Raw genomic sequence first — 14,453 nt, 5'->3', positions numbered from 1 at the left:
TGCAACCATCTTTGATAACTACTGATTTATACTAAGGTTGTCATAAAGAGCACTGTAATAATTTCCCTCTGAGGGCATTTGGGCTTTTCCCATGCAAAGAAATGATGAGCAGCTCAATTCTGAACCTACCCAACCTCTAACATCTCTGAGATATTTTTGGGAAGTCAACAGGAAGAATATATAATTAATTCCCTTGTATCTAAGCTAATCAGTGAAGGGCTGGAGAAAGGTCATAATGGGATGGAGAACATGCTTTACATGCAGGAGGCCTACATCTGATTGCAGATACCACATGGTCTCCCAGACACTACCAGGAGTAAACCTCAGACATAGAGCTGGCTGTAGTTTCTGAGCACCTTTGGGTGTAGTCCTCAAACAAAACAAACGAACAAACAAAAAACTAGACTGTCCATTCAGCAATTTTAGTAACTGTTGAAGTAAGATCATCCTCAAAACATTATAAAAATTTAGAAATTGGGCCAAAGAAATAGTACCACTAGGCACTTGCCTCACATGTGGCCTACACTAGTTTGATGCCCAGCACCACATATAGTCTCTGAGCACTGCCAGGAATGATCTCTGAGGACAGTCAGGTGTAAGTCCTAAGCACATGTGTGGCTCTAATCCCTTCCATATCCTCCAAACCACCAAAAATATAAATCTAGATGTGCACTTCAGGAAGTCAGTAGACAGTCCTGGGGTTGAAAGCTTCCAATATGCAAAACTTAGATTAGGAGCCATTGAACATACCACTTCTGTCTGCCCATAGCCCTCGTACAGCTCCAGCCCAGTCTGGGCCTTCCACTGCTCCATCACCTCTGGGTTGAGTGGCTCGCCTCCTGTTAGGCAGTGTCGGAGCTTCTTGAATTTGTATCTAGAGACAGAGAGAGAGAGAGAGAGAGAGAGAGAGAGAGAGAGAGAGAGAGAGAGAGAGAGAGAGAAAGAGAGAGAGAGAGACAGAGACAGAGGCAGAGACAGAGACAGAGACAGAGAGACAGAGAGAGACAGAGAGAGAGAGAGAGAAGGATTTTAAGGGACAAAATCTGTGTGACTTCTTTTGTTGCAAGATAATTAGAATGAGCAAGGAAAAACAGCAAGTCTTAGAAATATTAAGTCCATGAAGACTTGTTGGGCCCCTTCTACATGGCCAAATGTCTTAGATATGTAAAACATGTTAATGATTAAAATTTTCCTAGGAGAACCTTTGTTTAGTAACACTGCTAATACTTAGAAGCAGGCTATAAAGGGGAGGAGAGTAGAACATCCTAGTAGTAACATTAAGTGCTTATTATGAGCCAAATTATTTGGACATTGCCTCTATTGTTATGACCTTTAGAAGCCCTCTCATTTTCATTACCCTGTTTTAATAATATAGAATTTGAGGTGAAGATATGTTAAGAACTTGACAAGGTCACCCAAGTTATAAATATGGGTTAATGGAATAGCAGTTGAAGTTGAGATATTAAAGAACTTAGCAATGCCTCCCAAATAGTAAAGGGCTGGTTAAATATACAGTACTCTGCACTTACCACTTGAAAGATATCTCACCAATCATGCCTCCTACAATGAATTCTCACCACAATCCTTTACTCCATTAATACTTTCTCATGGATGGAGTTATGGGAGAGAGGTTAAGCAATGCCATCTTGAATGTTGAGGTTCTCTCTAACAGTAGGAGGCACAGTCCAACCTGTTTGATTTTGAGCTTACATTTTAACCACTGACCTTAGAGCTTAAAGCATAAGTTTTTAAACTTTAATTGAGTACACATAGCTCTGGTGAAATAGCCTGGATCATGGGGTTTATGATACCTAGAGATCCAAAATAGGGAAAAAGATAGAAAAAAATGTACCTATTCAAAAAATTGTACCCATTCAAAAGGATTCTTGAATATCCCTTGAATTATACTTAATATGTAAGTAAGTTTATGAGGCACAAAGGAGTTATTACAGATCAGGAAAGAGAAGATTTATACCCGCCCCAAGTACCTCTTAAGATCTTTTTGTACAAGCATCCTGTAGACAGTAGGGGCGCTGCACAGGGTCGTGATGGGGTAAGTGGTAAGCGTCTAGGATGGTGGAGAGAGAGAAACGCATATCAGAAGAGGAGAACTAAAGCCCTTGACGAGCTGTTCTCAAGTTAGACTAACAAAGCAAATAATAACCAGTCTTCAAGAGTGACACTGTGTTGGGAAATTCCAATTATTAGAACGAATGTATATATGTTAAAATAATAGATAATCAAATGAACAAAGAAAAGGGAAAGTGCTGAATTCGAGAAGTCTCTCATTATGAGCTACTTACTTTACTCACACCTGCAAATGATCTATTATGGTAGACTCCTGAAAACTGACCAGATGTACTAAGACAATTATTTCCTTCAAAAAAATTTTTTTAAAGTGGAGGGAATGCCAAACCCTGCCACTCCAGCACCCCTTCGTTTTCTTGTTTTGTTTTGGTTTGTTAGTGTTTGACTTTATTTTCCTTCTTTCCTCCACTTTTCTCTTCCCTTTTTACTCCTGTGGTTATTATTTGGTGATTTTTTTTTCTTTTTTCTTTTTTTCCTCATTAGCCTGGTGCATTTTTTTTCTTTTTTCTCTTTCTTTTTTTTGGTAGTTGCGGCCAAATTTTTTTTTCTCTTCTTCTTTTTTCCCTTATCCTTTTTATTGCAAACAACAACAGAATAGATAATCTATAACAAGCTGTAAAGTGGAGACCAGTTGCACTAGTGTTCTGGGGGGAAAGGTAGGGAGATATGAGATGCATGCTGGAAACGGGGGTGGAGGGAGGACAGTACTGGGGGTGGGAGTGCCCCTCATTCCTTGTCACTATGTATCATAAATAATTCTGTAGAAAATAAATAAAATGTTTTTTTTTATTTTATTAAAACCATTGTGATTTACAAAGTTATTCATAGTTGAGTTTAGACATATAGTATTTCAGGACCAATCCCACCGCCAGTATCAACCTTCTATCACCAATGTTTCCAGAGTGCATCCCATACCACCCCCACACCAGCCCACTATCATAACAGGCCCATTTTAAACTTTTGCTGTTAAAGTTTGGGTCTCATGATTTCATTGTTGTTGACTCTGGCTTGTTTATTTAGCTTTGTCCTTTCTTAAAACCACCAATGCCAAGACAATTATTTTCTAAAAAATTAGTTTTTTGACCAGACCGATTAAATGCATTAAGACATCTGTGTGTGTGTGTGTGTGTGTGTGTGTGTGTGTGTGTGTGTGTGTGTGTGTGTGTATTGACAGCGTAGGGTAACAAATGTAGTGCTCAAAGTCTACTCCTGTCTGTTCTTTGGAGGATTATATGGTACTACTATAAGGCTCACTACATGCAAACTCCTTAACAACAGATGCATAAGTAAGACATTATTAAAAGCCTTTTCTTAATTGTTAAAGGTTTGAGGGGCTCATATTTGCAGTTCCTTAAAACCAAATAATGACCATTATTAACTCCCATTAGAAAAATATTAAGAATTTAAAGACGTTTCTTATAGAGAATTTCTGCTATGTCACATAGTGAATCGACAATTTCTATTAGATTTAAACATTTAAGGGGATTATTTCAAAATGTTTATGTAGACTATCTAAATTGCCATAGATCAGGAAAAATTTTAGTTTATAAATGAGCATTTTCTCATGTGTGAACTTGTTCCCTAGAATCCAGTAGTGTAATTAAGAATAGTGTAAAGTTGAGCCTGGAGCAACAGCACAACTGTTAGGGCACTTGCCGTGCTCATGGTTGACCTGGGTTCTATCCCCAGGCATTTTATATGATCCCCTAAACATGTCAGGAATAATTCTTGAGTGCAGACCCAGGAATAACACCTGATTATCAACAGGTGTGGCACCCCCAAAAAATAACTGTAAAAATCCCTAGCAATTTTTATAGCACTTAGTTTGGAAAACTTAAATATTCTTACTTCAATATTTATACTTAATATATTAAATAAAACATACTTGTATCATTTAATATTCATGGTATTATTAATATATTTAACATAACCTAAAGACATTTGCATGCTATGGAATATTTAATATTTATAAATTTTTTTACTTTTAGAAATGTAGGTTTTGAAATGAGCTTAATTTTTTTACTTCAGGAAATATTGTAATTCTGATATAGAGAGCTTAGTTCTTATTATTAACCTCTATTTCTTTTAAGATCCTCAAGCCATATCGTGTTAGACCAGTTAGCAGAATAACAGGATAAATAGCTTCTATTTACACACAGGTGTGGTAATTATGTATTTTGTTGAGTGCAACTGACTTTTCATGGTTGGAAAATAATTGGCTTGACACACCTATTTCTAAAGACTAAAGAACTCAGTGTCACCTGATACCTCTAGCTGAGAAGGAAGGGCATACTTGATTTCAAGAAGAATGTTGAATTTGGAGTTCAACAAAGTGAAAAGCATAAGGGGAGAATGGAAATGTTTTAGGAGAAAGGTGAACCTACCTTCAACTGCTCAAACAGTGTTTTAGACTCATCAGCTATTGTCATTGTTTCATTGACTCAGAAACTTATAGTTGAGATTTTAATGTTATTTAGACTCAGACTGTCAAACAGTCACAGTTTTAGAAGCACCAGAAAATCATGAACAATTTAAAATATGAGTAGATTTCTGCCTGACAATGCTGTGTGTGTTCCCTTTCCATTCAATTAAAATTGCAGACTCTGTTTCTTAAAAGGAATGATTTTCACAATCCAAATAAATTCCAAGGAATCATTTCTATGTTGTTTGGCAGAGAAGGGAAAGGTGTAGTTAGAAGTCAGGACTTACGTCTAGAAAGATGTCAGTGTCAAACTGAGACATTCGATGTACAAAAACACAGGCACCCTGAAGCCAGGAAGAAAACAAGCTGCCAATGGCAGCCTTGATCCAGCCAGTGTCAGACATATTCCAGATGATATCTGAGGATTTCAGGTCTAACCAATACCTAAAATGATGTGAAGAGGCAACAAGTCAGAGAGAGAGGGAGGAGGGGGGAGGAAGGAAGGAAAGGAAGGAAGGAAGGAAGGAAGGAAGGAAGGAAGGAAGGAGGAAGGAAGGAAGGAAGGAAGGAAGGAGGGAAGGAAGGAGGGAAGGAAGGAGAGAGGAGGGAGGGAGGAAGGAGGGAGGGAGGGAGAAGGAAGGAAGGAAGGAAGGAAGGAAGGAAGGAAGGAAGGAAGGAAGGAAGGAAGGAAGGAAGGAAGGAAGGAAGGAAGAAGTAACGAAACAGAAAAATTGGTATCTTTAGGGACTAGGCCAGAACCAAATTGTTACAGAAGCCCCAGTGATTCATTTGAAGGATTCTACCTCTCAATCTCATAGGACTTTTTCAGAATCTTACTAGAACTAAAAGTGGAGTCAAAGGTTGCATTGAGTATGATTTCTTAAGGGTTTTCATTTAATGCAACAAATACTTATTAAGCAAATATTGTACACTAGTCCCTGATCTATCTGACATAGTCATCAAGATACATCAGGTCTGTTATTTTACAGAGGTAGATTATGTCAGGAGACATACATTAAAATGAATAAAAACATAAATGCTTATAATTTCAAATAAAGACATGTGGTATAAGGAAAAAGCTTTAGAATAGAATTTCTACAAAATTTACCTGTCAAAGGGAAGTCAGAAACATTGCTGTGGGTATTGAATAAAGATTGTTTCCTGAATTCTTGCATGGTGAGTTGTTATATGATCTTTACCAAGCCAAGGTTGGGCAGGAACACCAAGGTTTTTATTTTGTAGGTGTCACCATGGCTATAAAGAATAACCTTCCAAAATAGATATGTTAACTAAGCAGTTGGAGATAGATATAAAGATATATATGATAGATAGATAGATAACATAGAGATAGATGATAGGATACATGATAGAATGATAACTTATTTAGCATATAATTTAGCAAAAACAAAGTGAAATTTCTTCCATACCTTCCACAGAGGGTGAACCCAATTCCAAGACTACTCTGAGAATGCTGAGCCATCTTAGGGGAGCCTGTGGTCCCACTGGTGAAATAAATGGCCATTGGTTCTTGACTTCCTGTCTCCACACAGCTGTGCTCTGTAGAGGCAGACCTGTAAAACATGAACTCCCAATGGTAGACCAGTTTGATAATAATATTTATTTTTCCCTGCTATTTAAGACATTGTTTTGATGCTAGACGATCATCAATGGGACAGAACTGAATTCCAAACCATCCTGACTTCAAGAATTCTTTGAGGAAATTTTCAAGTTCAATCTTATGAGTTAATAGACCAAGTTTTCCTATCATTTTAGAAAGATACACTTCCAAAATAGATAGCCAAGTTGTTTTTTCAGCATCATTAACAATAGAATAAGCATTATTTTCTCAAAAAATTTTTCTTAATCTGTGGCCAGAGAGATAGCATGGAGGTAGGGTGTTTGCCTTGATGCAGAAGGATGGTGGTTTGAATCCCGGCATTTCATATGATGGTTCCCTGACCCTGCCAGGAGTGATTTCTGAGCATAGAGCCAGGAGTAACCCCTGAGCACTGCCGGGTGTAAACCAAAAACAAAAAAAATTTTTCTTAATCTGTATTTTTGAGAGTCAGTATAAAGTTTTGTATATTATTAATTTGCTAAACAGCTATATGACATAGATACATAGAATCCTTTTATTTTTTTCTGTAAGAATATAGGATTATTATGGCTCTATAAAGCTGTTTATTAACACACTGTGATGGGAAATTGTTCCCTATATAGCTCTTGACTATGACTTTCTTACTTGTTTTTGTTTTTGTTTTTGGACCACACCAGCTGTGTTTAAGGTTTACTACTGGTTCTACACTCAGGAATAAGTCCTAGTGGGTTTAGAAATCATAGGAGATGCCAGGAATTAAACACAGGTTAGCTGAGTGCAAGGCAAATGCCTACCTGCTGAACTATGGCTCTTGATTAATGTGAGTAAATTATGATAATGCTCTTCCTTGCCAGTAGCTGATTTAGAAATTAGTTTGTGATTCAGTCATAATTAATGACATTTTAAAGGTTATAGGAAAATGTCTCCTTTATCTAGATGAAATCACAAGAAGGAAAATACTGCCTATTTCCCATCTCCCTATCTTGATTTTGAGCTAGTGTATATTGTGAAGGTACTTGGTATGTGGAATTACCCAAGGAACAATTAGCAAACCCATTGAAGATGGCATGATAGAAAGACAGATGAATCTGCATTCTTGCTAACTTTGTCAAACCACTGAATTAACCACTCCATTTCTTTCCGATAGCTTTGGACTTTTGATTTGTGATATAATAAACTTGTCTTGTTTAGTTCACTCCTATTCCTGAAACGAAGAATATTCAAACTGATAACAATATCTGTGTAAGATTGTCTGCATAGACACCTCCATAATTCTTTCCATCTTTGTATAGGCCTATCACTCATTCTGCCATATATTTTTGAATCTTGAATGTACTCTGTCCTAACTCTCCTTGGATGATTTTCTTTGACAAGAGAATGAGACAGGAGTTTGCCTCTGCATGTGATATACATGAATTTCTAAGCTACAGACTTAGAACAAATAAATTGATTGCTATTTACAATACAGTTTGGAGATGAAATGCCTGAGTTTTGTGAACTTAGGTATCTATTTCTAATTTTCTGGATTGAGGGAAACAGGATTGAAGATACTGTGTGTGTGTGTGTGTGTGTCTGTGTGTGTGTGTTTGGGTCACACCTGGCACCACTCAGGGCTTACTCCTGGCTCTATGCTTAGAAATCGTTCCTGGCAGGCTCAGGGGACCATATAGACCAGAGTAGTGCTCAGGGGCCAGAGAGATAGCATGGAGGTAGGGTGTTTGCCTTGATGCAGAAGGTGCTCACATATACAAAGCATGAGTGCCTGTACTGTTTTAGTGCTTAGACCCATCTCTGGACTTCAACACATCCATTTGTAAACTTACTAGCTACTCTACTGGGTCTTTCTCCACTGACTGAGCCCTACTGTCATTCAAATGGAAAAGCTGAAGACTCTTCCTTAGTCCTCATGTCCAACCAATCTCTAAGTCTTACCAGTTATTTAATTTGCTTCTTTACCTCCTTTCTTATTTAACAAAGTTCAGATTTATTCCTAATTTAGTCTCCAAGATTATTTTCCTGGTTCCAGTCTTTTATTTTCTTGTTCATTCTCTCAATAGTTTCCAAATAAACCCTTTGAAAGTTTCAGATTGACCTTGACATTTACCTTCTTAAAATTCCCCAATAACATCTCCTTGTTTACAGGGTCCAAATGAAAGATTTAGCATCACTAGAGATATTTAGTTATTTAGTTAGCTTTGGGACCACACCTGGGGGGTGATCAAATACTATTCTCTGCTCTGAATTGCTCCAAGTGGTGCTCTGAAAGTTTCAAGGAGCCAAATCGGGGTTTTCTGCATAGAAAGCTTGAGCTTAGCTATTAGAACTCCTTTCCTGACTACCATATGTGCCCTTCACAAGAGGATGCCATGATCTAGCCTCTTGCTCCTTTAGCCCCCCATCTTAATTTCTATTTTGTCCTTCAGGCACTCAAAAAGGTTTATTCCCTGTACAGTTTAGACTATTTTTTTTAATTTATTGCTCATATCGCGTCTGCCTGGAAAAATGTCTTTAAAAATCAGAGTCTAGGGATTTAAGACTTGCAGGGAAGAGTATGTTTGTAGGGTAGGAAACAAGAAATGTTAGTGTGGCCAACAGTTTGACCTCTTGCACATCCTTCATCAATTTCTGGAAAGTGATCTTGGACTTGTATCCTTGGAAAGCAGAAGACATGTGAAAAAAGTTTTCAAAGAGAAGATTAAAAAAAAATAAAGGAGAAGATTGGTTCTATCTGAGCCATGTGACCAATGTAAATTTAGCACTTATGACTGCTTATGGTTTTCTGGGAAACTGGTAAACTGTTGAAAACAAATCTTCTTTACTTCAGTTTTAGAGAAACAATCCATGGAATATGGGATTTCTTATATTCTGGAGAGGGAAATTACCTAATTTTGAAAACCACATCCCACCAAACATACACATTTAAGTTTCAAATTCTCATGAGTGCAAGTTCTTTATCTTTTGTGAATTTGTGGCATCTTTAAAGTTTCTTGCAGGCTTAATTAAACGTTGCAAAGCTATTTTAGATGAAAAAGTGGAGGCTGTGCTTGCTGTTCAGTGGATATAAAAGAAATGAAGAGGAAAGATAAGAGATTTTGGAATTATATGTATTCTTTTTTTAATCTTATTTTTTAGTTTTGGGATTTTTAGTGCATAAAGTACATCATATACTTTTAAATATATAAATATATATTTATTAGAAGAAAGTATTAAAGCATTTGTATGAAATCCAGAGATTGTTGAATAGACTGAAGGGAATTCAGAAAACAACACTGCTTATTTTCTTTTTTTTTTTTTTTGGTTTTTGGGCCACACCCGGTAACACTCAGGGGTTACTCCTGGCTATGCACTCAGAAGTTGCTCCTGGCTTGGGGGACCATATGGGACACGGGGGCTCGAACTGTGGTCTGTCCAAGGCTAGTGCAGGCAAGGCAGGCACCTTACCTCTTGCGCCACCGCCCGGCCCCTCTGCTTATTTTCTTATTATTTAATAAGTAATAAAATAACTAAGAATACATTTAACAAAGGAATTGAAAGATCTGTATATTAAACCATATAAGACAATATTGAAAGGCACAAAAAACCCCTTTTATTCTATTTTTATGGATTAGAAAACTAATACTGGGCCCGGAGAAATAGCACAGCGGCGTTTGCCTTGCAAGCAGCCGATCCAGGACCAAAGGTGGTTGGTTCAAATCCCGGTGTCCCATATGGTCCCCTGTGCCTGCCAGGAGCTATTTCTGAGCAGACAGCCAGGAGTAACCCCTGAGCACCGCTGGGTGTGGCCCAAAAACCAAAAACAAAAAAAACAAACAAACAAAAAAAGAAAACTAATACTAAAATTGCCTTTTTATCAAAGGAAATATATTGTTTCAATGTAATTCCTAACAGAACAAGAATGAATTTCTTCACAGAAACATCATCTCAAACTCCCAAATTTGAACAAATTCCCCAAACAAATAAAAACCCTCAAAATGCTAGAATATAAAGAACAAAAAGAAAGTATTATGTTTTACTACAAAGTAATAAGTTTAAAATTAATATGTCTCAGACCCATAACATATAAAGAGGGGGAGAAGAGATGAGTCTACACTTTTATCATGAAGACATACAGATGATCAATAAGCATAGTATATGAGAAAAAGCTAATTGTTACTTAGTATAAGGGAAACACATGGAAGAACTAATGATAATTCAGATAGCAGTAAGCATTATGAGAGAAATAGAATGATGATGATGTAGTTTGAAGTTTTACTTTAGGTGGTCAGGGACAGCTCATGAAGAATAACATTTGAGCTGAAATTTGGCAGAGTTTATTATAAAAAATAAAGGGAAGGGCTTTCTAAGCCAAGAGACAAAAGATGAAGTGCAAAGGCCCAGAGGTGGAGAAGTCTGAACAATCAGAGAACAGAGTAAGTCAAGGCTGGGAGGAGAGTGGTGGGAGAAACATTCCAGGAATTAAGCAGGACTACATCATGCAGAAATTGCATTACAAGTCATGGCAGGAAGCAAAGAAATGGGGCAAAAGGTCCCTTCCTCTGCCTCAAAGACCTTTTATTACCTGATTCTTTCCTGAAAAGGAACAGACCAATCTACAGCGTTATTGAGTCTTTAGCAACAAGGAGACTCTGATAAATAGCTGTGATTGGTGTGTTTTCTGTGACTAAAGATGATGTCAGAGAAACTACTTACTGGAATAACTCCTGGAAGCTGAGCCAACCATTTCGACTTTGTGGAGAAACCAGGAGTTTGGTTTTCAAGTCAGGACACTCTGACACAATGGACTCGACTGCTGGGAACACCTCCTCACTGATTACAATACACTTAGCCTTGGATACTTGTAGTCTGTAGAGGATGTCTTTTGCTGTTAGCTGGATTGTTCCTGGCATAAAAACAAGTCCTAGGAAAGAGAGAAGGTCTTTGAATAGAACTGCTGTGGGCTCAGGGAAATTTGTATTTTATGCCTGGATTTTGGGAACCCATTCTTCAATTTCCCAGAATTGTCTCTCAGGACCCTGATCACTGAGAGAGAATTCCAGGAGTGAGATCTTGGCCCAAGCTTGTCCTTTGTAATTTTTAGCTTTGTGACCTTGAACTTATTGCTTAAGCTCTTATGGCTGTGCCTTCCTTTTTTATGTCTGTGAACTGGGAAAAAGAAAAATTAGCATCTACTATAGTAAGCAGACTAGTAATGGACTATTATGTAATATTTTTGGAGAAACATTAGAATCATTTCATTATAATGCTTAAATAATATTTCTAGTTAATAACATTTGCATTAATATTATCTTAATTGGGTAGAACTAATTAATTCTAAAGATAATTTTTTTGCCCTGTCACTTGTTTATTTTTTTTAATTCAGCTTTATAGAATAATTGATATAAAAACAGACATCAGACATTTTAATTGTTATAATTTAGGGCCAAAGAGAAAGTAGAGGGGGGTAAGGTGCTTGCCTGGCATATCACCAACCCAGTTCAGTACTCTGTATTGCATTTTTTTTTTCTCCTGAGCACTTCAAGAAGTGACCTCTGAGTTTAAAGTCAGGAATAAACCCAAACACTGCTAGATGAGACCGCAAACAACAATAACAACAACAAAATTAATAACCACAACAAAATTATTCTAATTCATAAATGAACATGAAACATGTTTGCATATCCATAAAACCATTACCACAATCAAAATGATCAACTTATTCCTTGTTCCCAACTTGCCTGTTCTGCTTTTGTCATTAGACATTAGTTTACATTTCCAAAATTGTCTAAGTAATTGATGAAGTTGTTACTCTTTTGATTGACTTTCACTCAGAATAGTTGTTTTAAGATGAATTCATATGGAAAGAATTAGGCAGGACTACATCATGCAGAAATTGCATTACAAGTCATGGCAGGAAGCAAAGAAATGGGGCAAAGGGTCCCTTCCTCTGCCTCAAAGACCTTTTATTACCTGATTCTTTCCTGAAAAGGAAATATGAAATATGAATTCTTTCCAAAACTGTTGGGAACATTGTGTTCAAATTTTTTTTATCTCTTACCTAAAATGTCTGAACTTTACCACTGAGCTACAAACCTAGCCCCAGAGATTGAATTACTATTTTTTATATATATTTTATTTAAACACCTTGATTACATACATGATTGTGTTTGGGTTTCAGTCATGTAAAGAACACCACCCATCACCAGTGCAACATTCCCATCACCAATGTCCCAAATCTCCCTCCTCCCCACCCAACCCCCGCCTGTACTCTAGACAGGCTTTCTATAACTCTCATACATTCTCATTATTAGGATAGTTCAAAATGTAGTTATTACTCTAACTAAACTCATCCCTATGTGTGGTGAGCTTCATGAGGTGAGCTGTAACTTCCAGCCCTTCTCTCTTTTGTGTACGAAAATTATTATTGCAAGAATGTCTTTCGTTTTTCTTAAAACCCATAGATGAGTGAGACCATTCTGCGTTTTTTTCTCTCTCTGACTTATTTCACTCAGCATAATAGATTCCATGTACATCCATGTGTAGGAAAATTTCATGACCTCACCTCTCCTGACAGCTGCATAATATTCCATTGTGTATATGTACCACAGTTTCTTTAGCCATTCATCTGTTGAAGGGCATCTTGGTTGTTTCCAGAGTCTTGCTATGGTAAATAGCACTGCGATGAATATAGGTGTGAAGAAGGAATTTTTGTATTGTATTTTTGTGTTCCTAGGGTAAACCCTAGGAGTGGTATAGCTGGATCGTATGGGAGCTCGATTTTCAGTTTTTGGAGGAATCTCCATATCGCTTTCCATAAAGGTTGAACTAGACGGCATTCCCACCAGCAGTGGATAAGAGTTCCTTTCTCTCCACATCCCCGCCAACACTGTTTGTTCTCATTCTCTGTGATGTGTGCCAATCTCTGTGTTGTGAGGTGGTACCTCATAGTTGTTTTGATTTGCATCTCTCTGATGATTAGTGATGTGGAGCATTTTTTCATGTGTCTTTTGGCCATTTGTATTTTTTCTTTGTCAAAAAGATAATTTTTTCAAGATAATCTGTGTTTGCCTTGTATGTGGTTGACCCTGGTTTGATCACTGTCAGTATCACTAGGAATGATGCTTAAACACAGAGCCAGGAGTAAGCCCTGAGTACATTAGGTGTGGCCCAACCACTCCCCATCAAGAGAAAAAGAAAATGAAATATTTGAATTTAAAAATAGATAATAAAATTTTTTGGCTATGCATTAATGTGCTCAGGGCAGTGTTTGGGGGACTGTATTTGTGATGAGAATCAAATCAGGGTCAACTCCATGTAAGGCAAGCACTTTAACCCCTTTGCTATATATCTATATCTTAAAAATTATTTTTATGGGGCTGAGTGATAGTCTAGCAGGTAGGGCATTTACCCTGCATGTGGCTAATCTAGGTTTGATACCAGGCATCCTCATTTCAGATGGTCCCCAGAGCCTGTCAGTAGTGATCAGGAGCACAGAGCCAGGAGGAAGTCATGAGCACTACTGAGTGTAACCGGGGGAGGGGGGGGGAACAACCAAAAACAAGGATAATTTTCTTTTTTTTACACTTTGAAGTTACTTTTGTATATATTTTATAATATGCTTCATACCATATACAAAATAAGTATCTCCAGATGGGCAGTTGTGCATCCCAAATATTTTTTATTGATAGAGTGTGCAGCTAGAAAAGCCTGAAAATCCAGTGATGGAAGGTTCATGAAGTCTTTGCTATTTGATGAACTATGAGCTGTTGAGCAGCAGAGTTAGTCCACAAACCTAGACCCTCCCATTTGCTGAAGCAGTCAACCTTCAAATAACACTAAATACTGGCCCAAGATGGACTGGGTTTAGGGCGGTTCTATATGATGAGAACATAAGTGAATAACCGTAGGAAAAAAATAACCAAATTGGAATACATCAAACTAAAAAGCTTCTGAAAAAAAAAACCACAAACATAAAAAGGCACCCAATTGCCTGGGACAAGGCATTCGCAAACTATGTCTGACAAGGGATGAAGATCTAAAATAAAGCAAGAAGATAAATCAATGATAACAACCCCAAACAAAGAAAGCCAAAACATAATGGCAGAAGATTTGAATAGCCTCATCTTCAAAGAAGACATAGACATTACTAGTCAGCACTTGAAATAAAATATCATCATTGATTTAACAAGTAAATGCAAACTAGAACCTGAATAAGATACCATCTCATATGTGTGAGGTTGGCTTAGACCAGTGACAAGAAACAACAAGTAGAAGAGAAGAAGTGGCCAAAAAAAAAAAAAGGAACTTTTACCCACTGTTGGTGGAATCTATACTGGTGGAGCCAGTTTTAAAAACAATATAGAATTTTCT

General features: G+C 37.3%; 1 protein-coding gene across 1 annotated transcript in view; it reads right to left on the bottom strand.

The window, feature by feature from the left end:
• LOC126031229 (acyl-coenzyme A synthetase ACSM4, mitochondrial) overlaps positions 1-14,453 on the bottom strand; it is a 28,598-nt gene that overhangs the window by 6,776 nt on the left and 7,369 nt on the right. Inside the window, exons 3-7 of the mRNA XM_049789520.1 lie at positions 10,797-11,004; positions 5,938-6,081; positions 4,798-4,954; positions 1,989-2,068; positions 751-874 (exon numbers count right to left, since the gene is read on the bottom strand). Coding sequence (XP_049645477.1) covers positions 751-874; positions 1,989-2,068; positions 4,798-4,954; positions 5,938-6,081; positions 10,797-11,004 — 713 coding nt within the window. The remainder of the gene's footprint in view (positions 1-750; positions 875-1,988; positions 2,069-4,797; positions 4,955-5,937; positions 6,082-10,796; positions 11,005-14,453) is intronic.

The sequence above is a fragment of the Suncus etruscus genome, chromosome 15 (assembly GCF_024139225.1).
Source record: "Suncus etruscus isolate mSunEtr1 chromosome 15, mSunEtr1.pri.cur, whole genome shotgun sequence".
In the NCBI taxonomy this organism is placed as follows: domain Eukaryota; kingdom Metazoa; phylum Chordata; class Mammalia; order Eulipotyphla; family Soricidae; genus Suncus; species Suncus etruscus.
Note: the sequence above shows the minus strand (reverse complement) of the source record. Positions and strands in the feature narration are given on the sequence as shown.